We start from the raw sequence: 24,426 nt of genomic DNA, 5'->3' as shown, positions 1-24,426 counted from the left end.
CTGAAGAATAAGTTGGTGTCATCAGAGTAATTGATGAAGGTTGGAAGATTGCTAGTAGCAGTGGTCCTAAGACGTTAAACATTGAATCCTCGAAGACGACCAAGCCAACGCAAAAATTCAGCAGTGCCACAAGAGAGCGTGTGATGCACTGATCGTTTACTGCACTCTAGCTTCACCTTTTACAACGTTGGCAAATTTTTACTCGAATATCCTCTCTATGCAAATTGGGTGCGTTCTACATCTATTCGTTCTGGAGCCTTTCTTCCTGTGGTATAGGTGTCTTCCTGTGGTATAGGTGTCAGGAGAGGTGGGTAGAGTATTGCTACATTGCCAAGAACCACAAGAACATCGCCGTGAACGTGCTTGTAAATGCAAGGGACTGCGGCATGAAGACACAAAAGTGCGCGCTGCAGATAATTTACGAGAACACGGTCGACCTTTGGATCGTAAGCTCATGGGGCGGCGGCGCCAAAAGCTTGAAGCATGCGACGCGAACCCACTATGAAGCAAGCGCTCAAAGCTAAATAATGAAAACTTATGGTCTGATTTATGAACAGCCTTGTCTTTAAGGGGTAGCTTGACGCCAAAACTAGCAGTGCCTTTTGAATGTCCCTGTCATCCCAGCGATTCTATTCGCTCTGATGGCACAGCCACGACCTTTTACATAACCAGGCGCTAAGACTCTAAGGCGGCGCTCTCCCCCCTCTCCCCCCAAATATGAAATAGAAGAAGAGGGCAGGGAAACATTCTCTTATAGACAGATAGAGATAGGAGACAAGAAAGGCTGAGAGATTTGTAAAATGCCGTTTATTATTAGTTGTCCAGCACGGTGCCCCAATAGGCGGGCTCTCAAAACCTGTACCGTTTATATACCTAAAGATAACTGGTCGTGTTCCGAGCTGATGACTTTTGAGGCCGTGGTGGCGCACAAATCTTGGCTTCGCTTATAGAGTACAAGTTCAAACGGCACAATGTGCGTCAAGAAATAACTGGTGTATGTAAAAACGGGGGGCAGCGGAAAGTGGGTAAGCACTCATTTCCCCTCACGTGGAGTGTTTCCAACTTCAAGTTCAAAATATATGTTCAATCCAGGCCGCGGCAGCAGCGTTTCGATGTAGGCGGAATTCAAAAGGCTCCCAGGAGCCGTTACATGTAATCACACGTTAAGCATACACAGATGGCAGAAATTATTTCAGAGCCGCTCACCGCTCTTTATTTATGTATTTATTTATTTGTACAGTACTGCAATCACCACGCGATGATTTTAGCAGGGTGGTAGAAGCATGCTTTAAACCAATGGCATGTACAGAGAAAAAATGCACTCTGCACTGGTGATACAATAGAAAGGCCTATAAACACACAAGGCACAGCTCGACTTAACAAGAATAAATAAAATAAAAGAGGTTAATTTATCAGACACACGTTTACAGCAAAGAAGCAAACCAGTCGAATAATACATGAAATAGAAATATTGTGAACTTGACAAAGACGAAGTGAACGTTAGTGCAGAGATGGCACTGTTTTTCAGCTGATTCCAATCATCTATTTTGTATGTGGGGGGAGGGGGGGGGATGAAAACTCGAAAGTGATGTTACGGGAGGAAAACGGGGTAATACTTTGATTGCTTTGGCGAGTCGCGTATCCGGAAGAGAAAGATATGATATCAGTTACGTCATTTTATAGTGGCAATTAATTAATTAATTAATTAATTAGTACAAAAACTTCAGTCGTGAGTAACGATTTCTTTGAACCAAGGGAGAAAGATTAGCCCTCTTTAAAAGATCTGTAACAGAAGTTTTGGCGAATGTGTTATAAATGAAACGCGCAGCTCTTGTCTACTTTTTCTAGCTTAGCAATATTAGTTTTGTCAAAGTGCCCCAGATCATGACAGCGTAGTCTTAAGTATGTAACACAACTGATTTATAAGCCAAGAGACGCACTGTGGGAGTAGAAAACTTAAACGCACACCTGAGGAAAAAAAATTACTATTAGCATTTGCGATTACGTAGTACTATGGCTATTCTAGTTAAGATCGTTCGAGATCAAAAGCCCTAAGTACTTACAGCTGCTTACTTCATAAAGCAAGGTTATATTAATACCGTAGCAAAAAGCAAACGATTATATTTATGCGCTACTTCCATGAAAACCTTTTTTTGATTTTTGTCAACATTGATAACCATATGCCAGTCATGACACCAAGAAAACTTTTTGAAGCGCACTGTCCAATAATAATTGGTCCGATATGCTGTTAATTTTGAAGTAGAAAACAAAGTCATTGGCAAAAAGTTTAATGCTAACTGGAATATCCTGCACAGTTTAATGTTAACTGGAATATCCTGCACAGTTTAATGTTAACTGGAATATCCTGCACAATGTCATTAATATTTAACAAAAACAAAAGCGGCCCTAACGCACATCTCTGGGGTGCTCCCTAATTTACCGTTACTGTTGCGGAGAAAGCCTCACGAAAAGAAACAAAATGTTTTCTGGTTGTTAGGTACACTGCAATCCATTCTGTTAAGTCCATATTGCGAAAAACTTTATGTAATTTATGAAGTAGCTTTTTTTTGTGAAACTTTATCAAATGCTTTAGAAAAATCCATGAATATAGCGTCAGTTTGAGTACCTTTATTAAATAAAGTTGTAGAATAATGGATAGGTTCAATGAGCTGAGTGCACGCCAAATTTTTTTTCCAAAACCGTGTGGATATTTGGTTAGAAAATTGTGTTGGTTTTTAATAATTGTTTTTTTTTTTGGGGGGGAAAGGAAATGGCGCAGTATCTGTATCATATATCGTTGGATACCGGAACCGCGCCGTAAGGGAAGGGATAAAGAAGGGAGTGAAAGAAGAAAGGAAGAAGAGGTGCCGTAGTGGAGGGCTCCAGAATAATTCCGACCACCTGGGGATCTTTAACGTGCACTGACATCGCACAGCACACGGGCGCCTTAGCGTTTTTCCTCCATAAAAACGCAGCCGCCGCGGTCGGGTTCGAACCCGGGAACTCCGGATTAGTAGTGGAGCGCCCTAACCACTGACCCACCGCGGCGGGTAAGAAAATTGTGTTTATCAAGAAATTCTAGCATTTGATTAAGAATAATGTGCCATAATAATTTACAGGTTGTTGATGTCAGCGATATTGGATTATAGTTTTTAATGAAGTCTCTCTTTCCACTTTTATGTACCAGTTTGATCCGGGCCGTAATCCAATCATTTGGTAATTCACCATCGCGTAATAATTTTCTAAATAAAACGTGCAAATACTTGTAAAACCACTCAGAATGTCTTTAAATAAATGCATTAGAGATGTTGTCTGGCCCGGCGGACTTTTTTACATTCAGTTTTAAAAGAATGTTGAATATACCTTGTTCAGAAATTGCGAGTTCATGCATACATGGCAAGGAGCCATCAAAACAGGGTAGGGCACCATCATATTGTGCAAAAACAGATTTAAAATCATTAAAAGCATCGGATATTATTTCCGAATCGGTTACCTGTTCCCCGTCTATTTCGGAGGTACCGCAGTCTAAGCACTTAGGTGAAATAGCCTTCAAAAATTTTTCTGGTGATGCCGTCATAAATTTGAGGAGGAATTCCCCGCAGTGGCGAATGTGTTTTTTGTCTATGGATACTTGATTCTTAATTTTGGAGGACAAATCTGAAATTATAGATGCATTGGAGCAAGTCTTTCTCTTTTTAAGCCTTTCTAGCCGCCTCCGTAATTTTATTGTCTCCCTGGATAACCACGGATTCTTAGTTGTTGGTTTCTTGATAATGGCGGGCACAAAACGCATACAACTGTTCACAATTTGTTTAAAACGGTGCCAAATAACAAGTATGTTATCAGTACTATTGGCGAGGTCCTCCAAATGAAAAGAAAGGGCCACAAGGCACACTAATAACAGCACGGTGGTCAGAAATGCCGCTAACACAAAAAGATCTAGGATCGATTTAGAAGTACCCTGAATCCTTGTAGGCTCTCCAGCTACTTGCGAAAGATCAAAATAAAAGACGATATCCAGGAGAATATCGGCTCAGGCATCACTAGAATTTCTGTGTGACATAATAGACCAGTCCACATTACGCTAATCAAAGTCCGCGGCCAAAATAACCCGATCACTGCGCTTGACTAATGTGCTCATGATTTTACGTAAGTCCTATAGAACGTTTATGGCAGACGTAAAAGGACTGCACTACCTCGATGGAAAGAAACGCGAACAACCTGGCGCCAACACGCCGCGCTGTTGGAATTTATTTTCATCGCGCTTTTACCTGGGTGGTACGCAAAAAGACGTTAGAGTCGTCCTAGAATGTATCATGGCCGAGTCTAGGGTATTTTTGCTATCAACGAAGCAAAGGCGCGGTGAAAAGAAATTGAAACATCGGACCGTGTTGGCGCCGGGTTGTTCGCGTTTCTTTCCATCGAGGTAGTACATCGCTACCCAACAGATATCCAACATTATTATAATAAGCTTCACAAAAAAATAGATCCTGAATTAGGTAAGTTTTGCATTTTGAGAAATATAGGCATGTATTGAAAACAGTTACTGCACAAACCGCTGCCTTTACTGCTGCGATCTTTTCTAAACAGACTGAATACAAGTGGGACAAATTTGTTGTCATAAATTGCGTCAGTCAACCCCGTTTCGGTGAAAATAGCAATTTCAGGATTATGCACTAAAGAAGTCCTTCCAATTCCCAAGGCTTATTTATTATGCTCCGACAGTTAACATTGAGAATCTTAAGCGAGCGCCGGTTTGTATTTATTCGTCAATTTTTTTTATTTGCATCGACACGATAACGACAGACATTCTTTTTTGTCGCATCCATACATGTCGCATCCATCATATAGGAGTTTACCCTTCGCACCGTTTGCACTTTCTTCTGCTGCATTTTTTCATAACTGTTTAAGTACATCATGCACCCATCTCGAAAAATCTTCAGACACAGAATATTCGGTGTCCTTTAGTTTGTTGCTCTCCCTCAATATGGATGCTTGGCTGAGTGTACAGAACTCAGGACCCCCCTCTCCCCTTCGCGCAAAACGCCCCCAATCCCCAACACCTTGAGCGATGGGAGACCCTGTTATCCAGCCTCGCCCTACCGATACAGCTCGCACTGACGGACAGGGGTCAGGAGCTGCTGCGAATAAATGGATCCCGTGACTAGGGAACCACCCCGTATGGTGTCTGCGTGCACCACCGATTTATTTCGGGCCCAATAAATGTTCATTCATTACCATCTGTTGCTGTGTTTTCAAGCAACTCGGCATTTTCGGCATCCGAATCCTCTACACAATAAATTATCAAATTCTTTCGACATCCCCTATTTTCAAGGTCATCAACCTTTTCCATTATAGAAATGAGCTGTTTGTTCTGTCCAGATACGGTGGTGTCAAAATCATTTAGCCTGCTGTAGTCCGAAGGAAGAGTTTATAATTTCTTCTCAACAATTTCAATTCTGCTTGTGAGGGATAAAATCTTATGTTTCAAATTTATTTGAGATGCCTTAATTTCATCAATAGCAGACTGCACTTTGATTTGACCAGCCAGCAGTTCCTGCAGCATTTCCTTTTCGGTTGGCTGGGTGTTTTCCTCTATGTCTCCGCAAAGCAAAAGATTGCTAGGCAAGCAAAGTACGCAACTCAAAAAGCCCCTTACGCACAGTGCAAGGCAGCCGCAGCAGCAAACAACGGTCATCACTGCGGAAGAATTTAGAAGGCAAATAATTGCTGACCGGAAGTGCAAAGCAAAATGGATTTTTCAGCATGTTGCCGGTTGTGTTGCTGCGATGCCCATGGCCGATGAATGGTCGCGTTGCATCTTTTAAAGCAGCAGTATCGCTCACGTGATGTGGCCTTCTGGATGTCGCTATGATGCTATCTGCCGGGACGAATTCGGTAAATTGGCGGTCCAAGGCGAGGTGTGCCCCACGTGCGAACTTTTTCAAGTCCAGGTCAATATTACGGGATGGCCTGCTGTGTTCAGTTGCCGGAAAGTCGGCACCAGACGTTGGCTCGCAGCAAGGCAAGGAGGCCATAACCTTTTTTCAACATGTTGCCGTTTGTGTAGCTGCAATGCCCACTATCTCTCTCGTTATCTCCCTATTACTTCTTGCTGTCCTCCGTCCCTTCCCCCACGCCTCGGTTGATGTGTACCCCTAGGTGCGTGACTGTTACTGAGAATTACTTTCCGACTAAATCAAGTTACACTAAAATTTATCTCGAAAGTAAGCTATCCAAGCTAGAAAGCAAACGACCATTATACGAGCCATTTCGAACCACAGGCGACACAGTAGAGTCGCTTCACCCCAGTAGAGGCTGGGCGTCCTCTCTCTAATGCGTATGTGGTGGCCACTGCTGACAGCCGGCTGCCAACAGGCTGCAGTCTGCATAAAGTCTGCAAAGTCGATAAGTCCACCAAAGAGCAAGGGAGCCTTCAGCCGAAAAATATGAAATGAACCATGGATGAATCCTTCCTCGTAGACTGACCCGTGCCTTGTAGAGCCCTATGTGTGGCCGTCCACTTCCACAAAACCACAAATAACACATGTTTCCAGGGTCTCAGCGTCGTGTACGACTTTTTTCAAAATTATATGGTACGTCTAGTGCCATTCATCACGTGCAGCGAAGAAATCATGATGTTAAAGGGCTAGGAAAATTCAGGCGTAGTGGGTATATACAAAAAAATTATCCGCCAACACTGGCTCAGTGTTGAACTTAAGAGCGTTAACTATGGGAGCTTCAAGTGTTCACATCAGTGCGCTCATCAAACGTGGAGAAGACCAAACCCAAACATCCCTTCCTTTCCATTCCGGAAACATCCCTTCTAACACACAAGCAGCGCCATCTACTTCATGCGTCTTGCACCACAATTGCGATTTACAGCCACCTTCGCTATATACGGTATATTTGCTTATTTTATCAGTTAATAAGTTTTATAAAAGTGTACATCACAGCACGTCGAATTGTCTGACACCATCACAAAACTCCTGCGACAAATGATTCGGCCGTAACGGCCGTCTGAAGATCCTCGGAATGCACGATTTGGGGGCGCAAATATGGGTCAGTGCGAATCTCAAACATATTTTGTGTTTATTCTCAGTTCGTAATTTTATGCTTAGAAATATTACAAGTCATTTCACACCACTTTGAACATTCTGCGTCAAACGGGCGGCCCCAAATTTTATGCAAATGTTCCCGAGAGGTCCAAATTCGATTACCGATATACTAGCACATATAAAACAGATCGCAATTGTAGGGGTCAATTTAGGCGCCACGCTTTCACTGTTACTACTTGATATACTGTGGTCACGTGGCAATTTTTTCGGTCATTGCAGACAGACGCGTCCTTGACAAACGAAAGTAGTAAGAGCTAACGCTCTTCGAAGTCGAAAATGTGCTAGCAGGCATGCCAAGCCCTTCCGCACGTGGCCACCGGGAAGCGGCGCAAAAGTGCTAAGTAAACGTCCACATAACAAGTCGCACAAAGGATTTTAATTTTGCATCTTACCTCTTGCTCAGAAAGTAAGTTAACAAAAGCCGTCGCAGATGTACATGCGGACATTCCTTTCTGTTCCAGAACAAAAAGTTTAGGCTTCGCCACGTTATTGCTTTGAAATCCTGAAGCAAAATAAAGTTCAGGCAACCTTTTCTCATTTCATGCTGCGTCCAGTCTTCATCTACACTAGAAATTTCAGGCTTCGCGCACGTTATTGCTTCGTAGTTTCAAGCAAAATAAAGTTCAGGTATTTTTTTCCAATTTCATGCTGCGTCCAGTCTTCATCTCCACTCGACCTACTTTTTCAACGTTATCTTTGTATGTGGCGTTTCTCAACCCAACAAGCATTTTTTCAACATTTATTTGTGCCGATGCTGCTGATTCTCTTGTCCCTGAAGCTTTCATTGCATCCGCTAGTGGCCTGCGATGGCAATCGATGACGCCAAAAACGTGGCTTAAAGACCGCTCTTCAAATGGCTTTTACTGTAATTGAAAATATACACGCAGAGGTTGTTAGGAGGTTTACCACGTGTTTGAGGGAAGACACCACTAATTTCTAAAACTGGGCTTTTTGATGTGTGAAGCCGCCTTCTGCGGCAAAATAATACGTGCGCTGACGAACATTAGAAAACCGATGAATAACTAATTTTTGATAATTAACATTTTAACTCTTACAGTCAGACCCCTGGTTGCAAACTGGGATTTGTAGCCGGTCGTTAGTAATAGCCTTCTTAATTTTTAGGATTTTTAAACGTGATTACCCTCGGCGCTGTGGCTCAGAAAAATTTCCCTTTTCCGACTAGTGACATGCCGTGGAGGGGCTGCCTTGCCTGCATGCTTTCGAAATCATGTGTATTTTGGTGCGGTGTGGCCAAAATTTGTTCGGGCACAGCGTCGAGGGTAATCGCATTTTAAAAATTCTATAAACTGATATGACCATTACTAACGACTGGCTACAAATCTTGTAATGCAACCAGTTGCCTAACTGTAATAGTTAAAATGTTACTATCCTAAATTATTTAACCTGCTAAATAGTTATCTTGATTCATCTCGTTTTCTGACATCCGCAGAAGCTGGTATTATTCTGTCGCATAAGCTGTCCTCATAACATCGAGAGAATGTTTATAAAATTTGTAGCGTCCTTCCCCAAGTCACCCGGTGTATGACATCGCTTGCCACCTCACAAAGCGATGTAAAAGCACTCCAGTGCTTTTAACAATTCAAAGCAGCTTGTGCATTGCTATAAAGTAACAGATAGCGGCAATTTAACTTCGTCATCGAGTACAACAAGCCTCGGAAATGCATCTTGTAAATGACACGAACAGCGAGAGTGAACGTCTCGTAGCGTCTCTTTTTAGTAGGTGCTTCATGAAAAACTTCGTTAAAAAGGTTTACACTTTGGCGAGACAGGAAAAAAACTCAATTAGCTGAGTTCTGAAACATACTGCTAGCATAACTAGGAGTTAGGTATCAAATAAATGTACTAATTACTTACCGCGCGATGCAGCAAATTGCATGAAACTATTTTCATTTACTATAATTTAGTTGCGATTAGCAAACGCAGTTCTGAAGCTCCGAAAAAATCCCCATAATAGTTTTTAAAGCGCAGTGTCTGTTCTCTTAGCTACTGCAACTTTAATGAAAGTTTAAAAAGCAATTTGCGATTAGGAGACAACGCATACAAACCGCTGAAGTTCACGTGCAGTATAAACTACCGTTTGTGACGGGTTAAAACCTCACGTACTCCGCATTGCAAAGCTCAAAGCATTTTAATTGCTCGACTCCGCAGAGCTCAGCTTAGGGTGTGCCCTCCCTCTATCCTGGACATCCTGCGGAGGAAGAGCAATAGGGCAATTTATGAACATATCAATATATAAATACTTTTTGTTTAGCCTTTTTTATCATGCTGATTAAGTTCCATGAGTTCATTCTTCAGGTTCCCCTAAAATATTCTGCTGAAATTCAGAGCGATTTCTCAACAGCTTGATTTCGTTCACACTAAATGTGCAATTGTGATGTCCCAGTGTGCTTTATCGGATTCACGAAAGAAGAAATGTCTTTTGGAATTGTTTTTAAGGTCTTCCTTCTTGCACTGCGGCTTTTTTGTGTGGGTCATTTTCAATACTTGTCACCTTTAGGCAGTGAGCTTCTCTCCCTCATGTTATAAAGAACATTTAATTATTATACTACAGATTTTACCAGAAAAATTTTCAAATCTGTAGTTACAGAATAGCTACCAAATGATACAGATTGTTGATTTTAGTTCAGTTGTCATGGCCTGGCCGCGGCGGTCGCGTTTCTATGGAGGCGAAGCGCAAAAGGCGGTCTTGTCCTGGGCGATGTCAGTGCACGTTAAATATCTCCAGGTGGTCGAAATTATTCCGCAGTCCTCCACTACGGCACCTCTTTCTCCCTGCCTTCTTTCACTCCAGCTTTCCTTTCTTCCCTTGCAGAGCGTTTCTGGTGTCCGCGAGATGTGAGAGAACGTTAGTGTGCTATTTCCTTTCCTCAAAAACCAATTTTCATTTGTCATGGCGTACCCCACTTTTCACATTTTTTTTATTGGAAAACATTTATTTCGTCAGAAAAGGCAGAATGCAGACGATCCGTGCTAGGTGGCTATCAGTCCACGGCTGACAGCGACCTGGGTAGCCCATTCAATGACCCGGGTTTGAACTCCCAAGTCTGAGCTGACCAACACGGCCTCCCACTGCTCGAGAGTAGGAACCTGTATGAGAGATTTCGGGGGCGGCTCCTCTTTACAATTCCACAATAGGTGATCATAAGTGGCTAAATCACCACATAATGTACATGCAGGGCCGTATTCACCGGGGTAGAATTTTGACAACAGGTAAGGCGTCGTGAAGGATCGCGTCTGGAGTCGCCTACATGTGGTCTCCTGCTCCTTATTAAAGGCTTTGTCTGGAGGAGGGAATATCCTCCTTTCAAGTTTAAAATGATTAGTAATATCGTGAAAAGATGAAAGGCCGTCCTTCGAAAAACTCTCAGCAACGGCAGCGTCCCCTGCTCGGCTGACGAATCCTCGAGCTGTTATGTCGGCCGCTTTGTTACCAGGGTTCCCCGAGTGAGCCGGGACCCATATCAATTCAATAATTCTGTCTAAGTCTTTGGGTTGACCCAAATGCTCATTGCTGCCTGAGAAATTCTGCCTCTCGCATAATTGCGTATTTCAAATTTAGAGTCGCTGAGTATGGTAGTAGCTTCTGTGTTAATGATAGCAAGAGCGATTGTCGCCTCTTCTCCCGTTTCCGAGGATTTCGTTATGGTAGTGCCAGAGACTATCAGTCTACCTTGAGTATCCACCGCCGTTAGTGCGAACGGTTGTTTCTGGGGATATTCTGCGGCATCTACATATACTGCATGTTCATCTTGGTTGTATATGTTGTATAGAGCTTTTGCCCTAGCCCTTCTTCTCCCCTCTTGGTGAGCAGGATGCATATTCTTAGCTAGTGCCTTAACTCGTATTACCTTAGCGATGCGTTTAGGTATCTGTGTTTTGGTATCTTGGGGTGGCAACTGTATGCCTAGTCCTAAACGATCAAGTATGGTTCTTCCTGCTTTCGTGCGGGAAAGCCGGCCTCTCTGCATTGTTAAGTGTGCCTCTGTAAGCTCGTTTAAGGTGTTGTGTTCTCCCAAGCCCCGAAACCTTTCGGTGGAGGTACAGTTCGGTAGCCCTAATGCTACCTTGTATGCTTTTCTAATCATAGACTCTACTTTGGCTTTTTCACTACTGTCTAATTTTAAGTATGGGAGTGCGTAGACAAGCATGCTTATAACAAATGCTTGTACTATTTTGCAAAGTTCTGTCTCCTTCACTTCCTTCCTTTTGCTTGCAATTCGTCTAATTAGTCTTACCGTCATATTGACGGTTGTCTGGAGTTTTTCTAGTGTTTCCTTGTTCTTCCGGTTCGACTGAAGGAAGTGTCGTAGGATTCTTATAGTTTGAACTTCCTTTACTGGGAGCCCTTCCACCCAGATTTTCAGTGGAGGCGGAGGTTTGTAATTTTTGCTCGAGGGCCTTTTGGTTTGTATCTGATCAGAAATAATTCGGACTTGGCGGGCGAGCAGGTTAGCCCTGCTTTACCCGCCAGGTCTTGTATTATGTCTACAGCTTGTTGCAGGGTATCCTCTATCTGACCATCGCTGCCAGTTGTGGTCCATAAAGTGATATCATCTGTGTAGAATGTGTGTTGCAGCCCCGGGATGGCTGCTAATTTAGAAGGAATTTTAATTAGTGAGAGATTAAAAAGGAAGGGTGACAGGACCGAGCCCTGTGGCGTTCCTTTACCTCCAAGTGAGATAGAGTCTGATTTAATCTCTCCCACTGCTATCTCTGCCGTTCTGTTACTGAGAAATGACTTGATGTACTGGAAAGTTCTTTCCCCTGGGTTGATGTCCGAGAGATTCCTTAAGATAGCATCGTGCGCGACATTATCAAACGCCTTGTTCAAGTCCAAGCCTTATATGGCTTTAGTTCCTCTGCTGCGTTCCATGTCTATTATGTCTGCCTTGAGTTGCAGCATAACATCTTGGGTAGAAAGATTAGCCCTAAAACCTAGCATGGAGTTAGGGAGTAAGTTATTGTCCTCAGCGTATTCTTGTAGCCGATTGAGAATTATATGTTCCATTAACTTTCCTAAGCAGGATGTTAAAGAGATTGGGCGTAGATTCTCTGTACACAATTTCTTGCCTGGCTTTGGAATGAATGTAATCTTTGCATATTTCCATTCTTGTGGAATGTTTCCGTCTGTCCAGTATTTGTACATGAGATCAGTGAGTGCTGTCACTGACCCTGCGTCCAAGTTTCTAAGTGCTTTGTTAGTAACACCGTCAGGCCCGGCTGCAGACGTGGTGCGTAGTTGCCCCATGGCAAGCCACACTTCCGACTCCGTAATCTCAGCGTCCAAGTCCTCGTTTGGTGTTCCCTGATAGTTTGGCAGCGGTCCATCTGGGGTTGTGTTTAAGTTTCGATCTCGTAGTTCCGTTAAGAACTCCTCTGTGGTGCCTTGATACTGATGCACTAATCTCACAAGTTGGCCTCGTTTAGTTGATTTAGCCTCTGTGGGGTCAAGAAGGTGCCTTAGCAGATGCCAAGTTTTCCGGCACTCGAGCTTGCCATTCATGCGGTCGCAAATTTGCTCCCATTGTTTGTGTTGAAGCTCTACAGTATATTTTTCAATTAGTCTCTGCAACTGTGCAATTCTCTTTTTAAGATTTTTGTTGTGTTTGTTCCTCTTCCAGCGGTTTTGCAAGCTGAAATGAGCTTCCCACTTATGCAATAACCTAGAGCCAGTGACTTGTCCTTCTTCCATGCCAATTTCGGCTGTGGTAGCCTTAATGTCCATTTTTAGTGATTCCACCCAGTCCCCGAGATGTTCAATTACTGGGTCTGTGCTTTCATCTTTTTGTCTTTGTTCTCTTATTATCCTGAACTTGTCCGAGTCCGTAATTTGTACTTTGTTGAAGACTGATTTATGCTTTGCTGTCTCAAAGGTGGTAGATATAATGTAATGGTCACTGCCTAGCGTGTGTCCTGTGTTAGTCCATGTTTGATTTTGTATGTTCTTTGCCAGGGTTAGGTCTGGCGACGTGTCTTTACATATACTGTTGCCTAGTCTCAAGTGGCATCAGTGATAGCGTACGTAGAACGTGGGGACATGCAATGTATTTCACAGAAGTCCAATGCAGCCACTGATAGAGTCTTTTCATTGCAAAGACTAGCAGAGAATTCGCACATCGCGTGCTCAATGTGTGTCTCATGTATTCGGATCCACCTTAGACAAATGATAGTCTAATACACCGACTGCAGCCCAGAACATTATCGCTGGGTGTGCAGTGTAAGTAATGTTTACAATTACGAAATGTTTATTACTTCTTTTCTAGTCAAATTTAGAGGGGCGATGAGCTTTGGTAGAACCTGCGGCCGGACGTAAACTGAGCTTACCACTAAACTTAGGTACATTCCGCTGAGGTTTAGGAGAAGCTGCAGCCGGACAAGAAGCCGAGCTTACCTGTGAACATGGGTACATTTCCAGCGGAATGTACCCAAGTTAGGTACATTCCGCTGAGCTTTTGGAGAAGCTGCGGCCGGACAAGAAGCCGAGCTTACCTGTAAACTTGGGTGCATTTCCAGCGGAATGTACCCAAGTTTACAGGTAAGCCCGGCTTCATGTCCGGCCTCAGGTTCTCCCAAAGCTTATCGCTCGCCTAAATGCGACTAGAAAGGACTGTACCCATCCGAAAAACTAATAGCCCCTTAGTGAGATGGGGGCGGATCTTGAAGCCTCAAAATCAGCAAGTGAAGCCATGAGAACTGGTCGAGCCGAATAAGACTAAGTGGGTTAACGTGGTGGCCAACTCAAAAGGGCTAGGATAATACCCGAGACCGGGTACAAACTATCAGGCGTATAAGAATGTGCATCTTTCCTGCAATGGATTATGTTTTTCCCCTACCCCGGGCGGTGAGATAGAGTGAAAATTTGTTAAGATGGAAACAAAATGCAATGTACGGAAGACATATCGCGCGACCTTAAAAGTCAGGCGACGATCCCACTGTCCTTGATCCAGTGCTCGGATGCATCGATGAAAGTTTTCAGGAATAATAGACAAGGAAACTCCGGCCAGGCAAGCGACATGTAGGGGCGCTCAAATTCCTACAGAGGATATATAACAAGGCCGCATGTAGTTCTATGGGCACTGATGCGGCGAAATGTATACTTTTATAGATTCCGCCTTGTTATCCGTTCTAAAAGACCACTTTATGATGTACCAAAAAGAATTCGTGGGGTGGAAAAATTTAGATTTCTTGCCTCCTACATCAAGAATACTTTTGATATTTCCCACTCAATGCTCTCTTTGGAAAGCTGTAGGAATGTTTCATTATGTAGCAGCACACAGTTCAACCGCTTGCAAGGTTTCGAATAGCTGGTATTCAATATCCACACTGACACTTCTGCTTTTTAATGCTTCGGGTGAGAATCTGTCTCCAACCAGGATACAGGTGCAGGGATTCTAAAGCTTGGCATGTTTTGGGCGTTTTCTTTGCCATATTAGTGTGTAATGCTCCTTCAGCATTCAACCGACTGATTACAAATCAACCACGCGCTCTTTGACAAAAAACTGTGCTCATACATTGAAGTCAAATTATTAACATGAAATACCAATCTAAGGCGTGCGACGAACAGGTGCATTATGATTGCAATGATGGGCTCCATACAGTCTGTAGGACAGATCTCTGTAACAATATTTTACTTTTCAATTCGTGGTTGCGTGAGGGAAGCGGGCAAGGGAGAAGCCGTGGTAAATTGCTCAAGACAGATGCCGGCCTATGTACGCATTAGCGAACCACCTTCGAGCTTTTAGCTATTGTAGAAGAATGACAACATTGTCAGGTATTTTAGAGCCGGTAAAAGAGGCAACTTACGAGTGATAGGAACAACAGCTCAATCAGAAAAAAAAACTAACCTGTAAGATCCTGCACTGCTTTCGCGTACGAAATCACGGAGTCCATATTCTGTACTGTATCTATTTAAGTGACGTTGTGTGGCCGCGGTCATTCCCAAAATTGACGTATTTTCGTTCACCATGCGAGTGGACACAATAGCCCGTTTAAAATTCTTTAAGAAGTTATTTTTAATTCCGTGGCAAAAGAGGAGTCGAAGGTGCCGCTGTTTTAATTTTCAATTTTCGTATCCTAAACGCAACGAAGTGAAAACAATTCACGAATAGCTGATAGCCAGAGTCGCGTCTGTCATCACTTTTTGAGTGGCATCGCCAGCTTTGCGCATAGCACTCGCTTGAAATACATAGCAAATGACCCCGAACATTTGCACTTCGCTTTAAATAAACTCTCCTTTTCTGATTGACATCAAAAGACGGGAATATGAGGCAGGGCTCTACCCTGAAATAAAATCTTTGGCTGCTCACGACTTGTAAGTATCAAGGTGACTTCTCCACCACTGGTGAGGCTGCTATTATGTATTTTTTAGTATAATTGATATGAAAAGCCTAGAGCACGCTACAGAATATTGGTCGCCATTGCAAGCATCTCAATTGCACACAACTATGAAACTGAGGAGTTGCGTTCTGGCTTCCTTCGAAAAAGCGACAAGTTTATAATGCTGCAAAGGCTTTCGACATAAGACTTTTCCTTTCTCTGAGAAGAGGGCAGAAGATCGCCTGTTCTGTACCTATGGATGTAAAATTTCGGCGGATCCTCAAAATTTGCTACTTTGAAAGAAATGAGTTTGTGCCAGTTCACACCCAGAAATTCTGCACAAGCGCATTTTTGAACGGGAAGTGGTTTGTGAACGCATTTCTTTTTCATATATCATAATATTTAATTCTCATAATCAATGTGTACTCAGGCCTCCCCTCAGGAAGCTTGCAAGTTTTTGCTCTTAAAATTTTTGGTGTCGTGAAAAACGTTCCCTGTTTGTTTAGTATGACTGTCCTAACTATTCGATGCGAAAGATGGCTAAGCTTTAAAAGAAAGATTTTGATACGCATCAGAAGAAGGAACCATTACCTTAAATATTTCCAAACGAGTGCCTGGTAATATTCCACAGTTGCCTGGCGAAAAAACTGATGCCTAAGAATCCTGGAATTGTTCATAGTACATTTCAGTAATCTCCGTTAAAGTCCGTTCTGGTTTTCAGTGGCTTCAATAAACATGGTGTTATTTTAAAAAAAAAGATCGTATACAAGGCTTTCTCACAGCCCAATATTGTTAACATTTTTGATGAAGTAACTTGAGCGAATAAAAAAAAAAAAGAGCTGGCTGAAAAATTTGAAAGAAGCAACGTAAATGGCACGAGTAAAATATTAAAGGAATTGTTGTGTTTAGTGTATGAGTCTGGCAGTATAGTGAGGAAACATGCATACAGCAGCTTTCCCTAAAGTTTTTCCGTTTAAAGGCTAATGTAATTCAAATAAAAATACATAAACGACGATAAGAGTAAGCTATCAAAATTGTACTTACCGAAAGTTTCAACGCGGCATGCGCATGACAAGGACACAGTAGGAACAAAAAGATTTTTTACCCGGAAAGGAATATTTAGCAAAACCCTGAGAGCGATATGCAGGCATACAAAACATGTTTATAACGAAACGGATTATCACTTCTCTTCCTGTTATCTAGGAGCACTGAAAATAGGCAATATGGTTACCACGCGCAGAAGTCGATCCATTTAAGCTTATTGCCACGTTTATTTATTTTTTAAAAGCTAAGTTTGCAATCAGCGTTAATTGGAGTGCGTCGCAAGTATAAATGAACAAAGCGAAGAAGATAGATGTAATAAAAGTTTCAAAAAGTACATCATTAACTGTAATTGCTTGTGCTCGCGTATAAACTCGAAAACCCATCCAACGATAAGCCGAATGACTCAGAGAAATTTGAAAGGGTTCACCTTCACTGAATCCTGATTGCTATGTGGAAAGCCGGAAGTATGCAGAGAATATGCTGTAATGAAACCTATCATTTTTCGACAACTTGCTTCGGCATGCTCATCCGTCTGAAACAAGAGAGCGATCCGAGTTAATCTTCTAACGAATTTCTTTTTGAAGCAGTAGAGGCTGAAACGTAACTAGCCACCAACCACAAGACTCAGTGGTGTAAATGAAAGAAGCAGGAATGCAGAAACCTGTTTCTCTCTTTGTACATGCGGAAGTACATGCAGTGTACATGCGGAAGTATTAATTACCATGGCTTAGAAGCCAAAGCAATTTAGAGGCCTATAAATACCAAAATACCTTTCCTGGTTGCCCGCGCATTTCAGATATAATATAATCCCACTATTTTTAAACAAAAGCCATTTCGAACTTTTTCTGGAGCTTAACTGTGACATGTAAGCGTACCACACCAGATTAATTCGTTGTCTTTCTTTTCGCGACAGTTAAGTCCTCCGCGCAGAACGCTGGTAGCAAACATATATCCCGCCTCTTTGTGGATCGATTAATTGCACGTGCCGAGATGCTTAGTGCAATCAATGAGAGAGTGCGCAGTTCGCCAACATTTGTACTCGCTTGCACCAGCTTGTACTCGCTGTTGTCGCCAACGTTAGAGCAGAAACTGAAGCGACTCGGCAGAACGCTGATTTCCTTTATTGACGGGCTAACAGGAGATATAATGACACAAATATCCAACCGTTGCGTACAAAATAATTTGCGAAGGGAAAGAGTTTACGAACGCAATTTCTCATATATTGAAAGATTTGACTATACAACAATCAATATAACCGCAGATCTCCCGTCGGCAGGATTGAATTTGTTTGCTAATAACGTACTTCCTATCGTCAAAAGTGTTCTCCATTGGTTCTCTCTGAGAATTCTAACTGCTCGATATGAGCGATGGGAATACTAAAGGAATTCTGTATACATAAGAAAGGAGCATTATCAGGAATATTTCTGTATTAGTACCTTACAGTTTTACAACATTCAAAAAGTTTGTCCGAGAATGTCGTACATGCTACGGGCTTTGATAATTTGGGTGAAGATACACTGATGTTTTGTCTACAAACTTTTTTGTACCCGGGGCCAGGTAGTGCAATTTTTCGCCCTTCCGAAACGCCAACAACCAAAAAGAATTAACAGATAAAAATTACCTGGTGGCAGTGATTCATGACCTCTACACATGCACTGACACTTGCATACAACATGACACCAAACTTTCTAGAGAAAAAAAAAGTGCATAGGGGAGAGCTCTCATAAGCAATCCGCAGTCACGCACACATATAAACCAGGATCCGCTAACTACGTTAGCATCAGTCCTAATTAATTTAGACATTTCGTGCTATGCTGCAAGGCTAGTATTAAAAAAATACAGGCAGTGCTAAGCTTCGTTGCTTAGCGCTTCAATTTTAAGGAAAAGCTGGCTTACTGCGTGCTGTGTTGTTCTGATTTGGTTTCTGGCTTACACAGCGCAGTACAGCTGCATTAAATTGAGACCGCAACATAGCACATACCGATAAGGTGTGTACAAACTGGCTTCCACGCATTTACCGCTGAAACTCGTCCGTTGCATTTATCCACGTGGGACGGAGCGGTTTGTTCTCCGGCGCAAGCGGTGCGGAGGAGAAAGCGCCTACTTCCGTCTCGCGCTGACATTTCCTGCGCTTTCTCAGTTGCGGGGCCCTCCGAGCGCGGACTTCCTCACTTATCACCTTTTGGTGCTCGGCTGCGGACAGACCTGCGGTCAACAGGGGCCGTCGGACGTCCAGGCATCACGTTCTCTCGCGGTCGCCTGAGTTAGTTCGAAGACACAGGCAGTGTTTCTCTGATGTCGATGTTGAGTTTGGCCCTGGCGCCTATCATCTTCCCGCTCAGCAGCGCTCATGGCAGGGTCTTCTCTGCGGCGGCGACGACTTTTACGCTGCATTGAGGGGGGGGGGGGGAGGGGGGGGGGCGGGTCATTCGATCGCTTTTTCGTTGGTCATGCCACTGACCAGTAATGGTGGCGTGTGAGCGAGTGGGCCTGGCCCCGTCACCCGCTCCTCTAATCGCTAACACATCACTATTGATTCATACCATACCATAACATACCATACCATACCACACCACACAATGAGGCGGGATATACCGCACCACATCACACCACACAAAGCTACGCCACGCCACGCCACACCATCCCATACCATACCATACCATACTACACCATCGGAAGATTGATGGCCGTGGGACCGCACCAGGTCTCGCTCCCGTTATCTCCTCTTTCTTGTCATCTAGTAGCCGAGCATTCCGAGGACTCCGACCATAGAATCAACTTTGAAGGGACCCGCATCCTCGGAACCAAAACAAATTACCACAAGAGGCTCCTTCTGCAATCCTGGCATGTCCAAACCACCCCGAACAATATCAACCGCACAAAAGGAAACCTGCCCCAGTATATGCCCAGGGACTTCGCTCTTCAACGCAACGAAAAAAAGTCGCCATTCCGCACCTCCCTGCAGTGCACCAGCGTGACTAACAGCCTAAAACCCCTCCCCCCCGCGCCTTTCGCACCCTCCCATACTTAAAAGACGCTAGCTACTGCCCTCAGTTACCCCTGATGAAGGAACAGAGTGGGCTTCGAAACGTTGGGTTAAAGTTAGAATTTTGGTTGGAGATGTGCAGTTTATTATACATGTCACCCTGCTTCCATCGTTGTTGAAACCATACCTTGACCCTCCCACTGTGAGCAACTTCAGGGGCTGCAAAGGCCGCCTATGCACGCTACCCGTGGGAATGCCGCCCGCGCATGATAGTACCCCCATTCCCAACCCATTCCACTCATCTCAGGAGGCCACATTGCAAGTTGCTGAACCGGCTGGCCAAAAATGGCTAACAGACAGAGCTCTCCGTGAAGCCCACGCTCGTAGAATTTTGGACAAGCAGGAGCCCACAATTGAGGACCTTCTTTTATTTTGTTTTCCTTCAAAATAAAGTACTGACTACCTCCACAACAGGGTTTAGGCGTATACGTTACTTGTGCCGCGTTCGCGCCTTCATATATGAAGTTCTTTCGGGTACTTGTTCGGGCGACCCATCTTCGATCCCATCGTAGCAAGCAACTGCGTGGCGGCTTCATCAGCCACGAGCCACGTGTGACGCATGCTGTGACACTCTGATGCCAGAGGAAAACGGTATGCTGAACGTTGCGCAAGCGGCCTTCCTTTCCTTGCAGAGCTAGGGGCATAAACATTTGTGCAGTCCTGGTCTTTAACGCAACGTGGCGTGACGCGTGACGTGGCGTAAATTATAACCTCAGGCTGGAAAAAAATTTATTGAATCTCAGAGATGTGGGCTCTAATTGAAACCACCAAGGGCAATGAATTTCTATTTGTACGCCAATTCAGCACTCGCTAGATCTACAGCATAGCCACAGGTCTGCAAGACCGATATTGTCAGCTCCGAACGAACCATCTTTTGGTGCAAGCAATTCCCGATCCGCGGACAAGGATGATTCACAATGCATTCAAAGCGCCAGAAGTACGTAATGGCAAAGATTAATATTAGACAACATGTACTTCAAGCATAGCCCTGCAGAAATTTTACAACTAAGGCAGTGATTGAGATACTTGGTAGTGACGTTTAAACAAGCATCGGAGAAGTATAATGCAGGTAAAGCCTATCTTTTTAAACTATTTGGCTTAGTTCATGATTGCATGAATAATGTCTGTGGATTTTACTTATTTTTCCCAAGTAGTTTACAAGGCCGACGCTTAATAATAATGCAAGAAAGCATTATGAGTACCTGTACAATCGCCCTAAATCAAATCCAGGTGTTGCTTTTGAACTATGATTTGTGAATGTTTTACGCTCTTTGTTCCCCTGTTGGTATAACCGGCCCTCTGACTTGTTTTTTCTGTATTGTTTTATTTTGTCATGTAAAAGGAGAAAACAAAAGTCAGTGTTGTTTCACACATCCGCTCTTCACAGAAATTGGACTGTCGGCGCAGTTTTTACACTGTTTTGAAACGCACCTTCGGCACAGAGTACTGTGATAATGTTTTTTGGGAGGACCTCAATGTCGATGCTCAAATGACGAGTGTTTCCTCTCGTTCGCAGCGCGGTTTCGACGCGCATCATCGCCAGCATTTGGTGGTTCTTCACCCTCATCATGATCTCTTCGTACACCGCCAACCTGGCCGCCTTTCTGACTGCGCAGCGGATGACGTCTCCCATTGAGAACGTCAACGACTTGGCCAAGCAGACCACCATCGAGTACGGATGCCTGGCTTCTGGGTCTACCAAGACCTTTTTCCACGTAAGTGCGTAACGAAAGAATACTTAACTCGATTTTTGCAGTACCACACAGATTTTCCGGGAAATCATACTGAAGAAATTTTGAAGAATTTCGTAAGAAAATTGTGTCAAACTGGGAGGAATTAGATGGATTGAGCAGCTACTTAAGAATGAGCACAGAAAAACGTCGAGTAGATATCGGGCTGCTAACAAGACGCCTAAATTAGTAGTCCGTCTTGTTGCCGCTAGTAGATGCAAGTATGAAATGATTTTCAGTACCGGAGAAAGACTGTCTAGGATGGGCTACAGATGGTGCTAGTCTCATTTTTAAGATAGGACTTTTGCAGGTCTTTTCAGGTCTTGTAAGCCCTCGCCACGCCAGAACGCACTTCTGCCGCGGACGTTTCTGAAGCGTAGAACAAGCCAGAAGGACAGTTGGAGTTGTTTTACAAACCGAACAAAATGCCTCCAAAGAACTAGAAAGATCAGAGAGAGTAAACAATTGCTTTTCAAACAAATATCAACCTATTTTTCTCGCCACATCTGTCAAAAAATGAAAGCCAAAGAATTCGTGGAGGTTGACTGGAATTCACACATTCCCGCCAATTTTTATTTCATGCAGCATGCTCGTAGTGATGACAAACATTCTAACCAGGAAACCAGAACACCAGAAAACGAAGGTTACTGAAAACATGCTGAAATCAGACTTTGTATGCGAGCTCCACGCCGTAATGAGTACACGGCCTGAAAAGAGATTGTCGGAAATTTGTGACACTGAGCAAAACTTGGGGGACACTTAAGTCCACCTTAAATGTATGACACGATATTTTAATTGGACCCTCATAGACTCACTTCGAAATCTCCTGGCGCGCCCTTTCGCAGATAACGACACATTTTTTTTGCCATCACATACTTCTTTATAACACAGCATAGTCCGTTTTTGTTTGTGACGCTAACTAAAGATCCTAATTGACTAAGTGTTCATGTAATGTTTTTCGCCTACTGTGCTACGTGAGGTGCTCGTGCAAGGCCTCCATTTATTCCCCTTAACGAACTTTCCTCAGGGGCGTAGAGATGGGGCTCCCGGCTCCTGAACCCAAAGAACAGCGGCTAGATTCCTTTTCAACATCTTTTTCTTCTTCAGTGAAACTGCTTTGCTATGTCACTACCTTCTCAACCAATCAGTATTTTCGTAGTGAAGCATCAGAGAACGAAAGTGACGTCTGCTGCTCATAATATTTGCATGAAAGTCATTCAAAAACAACAAAAAAATTATAAATATTTCTTTATAACAATATTAAATGCTCGCCTTCCAGTAGGATAATTTCCCAAATACTTAGAAAATCAAGAGTAATATTCATAACCAAAGCAATTGCCAGCAAGAAAGCAAGCATCAAAAAATGTTGACCTGCAGCAATCAATTCCATACTAGGCAAAATGTTTGAAAAGCTAATCAAAAATTGAACTAACTGCTATCTGTACAATGCAGACCTAATACGGCAACACCAATACGGCTTCAAACACGATGTTTCAACCAACATGGCGTTAACCGAACTTAGAAAAGAATAGCGGTAATATAGTTAGAAATCAAAAATACCTTCAATTCAATTCAGATAAACATAATAGTAGAAAGGATAGAAAATCTAATGAACATCACTGATTCAATGCCAAAAAATAAACAAGTAACTTGTCTAGGCTCTCAATAATCTAATCAATTCAAACAGGCTGACCACAAAGATGCCCATTAAGGCCAGTAGTGCGGAATTTGACGATAGGTGACATATTTAAAGTAAAGCTTCCAAGAACCATTTACGTAAAAGCTTTCGCGGACGGTTTTATAGACATGAGTCTCGAGCAGAACTGGAAAGAATAGCAAATGAAGTTCTAGAAACAAATTTTTCGGACAAAACACAGGAATAAAATTCAACCCACGAATATCAGAATTCACTACAATAGGAAAGGAATACGGTACGCAACAATCAGTTTTAAGGTATAAAGCACCAAAGGTACGCACCAGAGAAACTATCCGGGTTAGTTGGTATTGCATCTAAAAAGAAGAAACAGCACGATGAAACACGGACACACTTAAAAACGACATCCACGAGCGCTCACTTACAAGTGAACTTTTATTGTGGTGGAAAGACGTTCATATAGAAAACAATTTTACCGTCCGTGTTTCATCACGCTGTTTCTTCCTTTTAAATACATACACAGACGAGATTGAAATGCTAGCATTTATTTTTGATGCCAAAATTTTCTTCCTTCTGCATGTAAAATACTTGGGGAATAAAAACGTCCTAACTCATAATCTGAATAGATTTACTGGATCCAATAAAGGCATGCCAAGGGAACAGCTTAGGCAGATATGTCTAACAGGAAAATAACGAATTGATAACTACGCCTCAAATGTCAGGTGCACAGAAAGTGTCAGACCACAAATTGGCAAAGCAGCCATGAAAACAAACTTAAGACGATACAAAGGCCAGCACTCTAATATTTATTATGAAAGCATATAAAACAGTATCCAATCTTAATCCTAAGGTCATTGCAAATATCTCGTTTGTGCATCTTAAAATCGAAATTAAAACGAATTTTACTGAAAGATTCGAAAAAGAAGAACTTTTCGGTACAAAGATGCAACATTCACTCAGGAAGAGACTTCACAGAAGGCTTCACTTGTGGAAGTATCACCCGGGTATCAGACCAGCCTTCGAATATACACCAGGCGTGGAGAAGCTTACAAAATATATAAAAACGAGTGAAAAAAACGAAAAAGTCGTAGCAGCTGTCGTAGTTAAAAAAAAACAAATAAAATAAATAGATAAAACAATAAAACTGCCGGAATATGCCACTAAGTGTAAAGCAGAAACAGTAGCCATAAATAAATCAACAGAATTTATCAAGACGCCCAGTGAACATTACAAATTTCAAATCTCTACCGAAATCTCACCGGCAATTGCAGCTATAAAAACCCGAGCAACACTACCCCTGCTGTACACATAGTCAAGGAAAAGCTGCAACGACTCCAGCGATACCAAATATTTTTCGCCTATGACAAGGGACACAGTAGAAATACCGGCAAGAAAAGAGCAGATCAGCTAGCGGAGGAAACGCCCGGTACAAGAGAGGAAAAAAAGCTTTCGATAAATACACAATTCATGGAAAAAAATTATAATTTTCTAACAGAA

At 42.9% G+C, this 24,426-nt stretch overlaps 1 protein-coding gene across 1 annotated transcript in view; it reads left to right on the top strand.

Annotated features, from left to right (window-relative positions):
* Positions 1–24,426, top strand: part of LOC144099388 (glutamate receptor ionotropic, kainate 2-like) — a 298,135-nt gene that overhangs the window by 238,298 nt on the left and 35,411 nt on the right. The window contains exon 12 of the mRNA XM_077632637.1: positions 21,062–21,260. Coding sequence (XP_077488763.1) covers positions 21,062–21,260 — 199 coding nt within the window. The remainder of the gene's footprint in view (positions 1–21,061; positions 21,261–24,426) is intronic.

This window comes from Amblyomma americanum, chromosome 7 (genome assembly GCF_052857255.1).
Source record: "Amblyomma americanum isolate KBUSLIRL-KWMA chromosome 7, ASM5285725v1, whole genome shotgun sequence".
NCBI classification, from domain to species: Eukaryota; Metazoa; Arthropoda; class Arachnida; order Ixodida; family Ixodidae; genus Amblyomma; species Amblyomma americanum.
The sequence above is the reverse complement of the archived record's forward strand: the minus strand, read 5'-3'. Positions and strand labels throughout refer to the sequence as shown.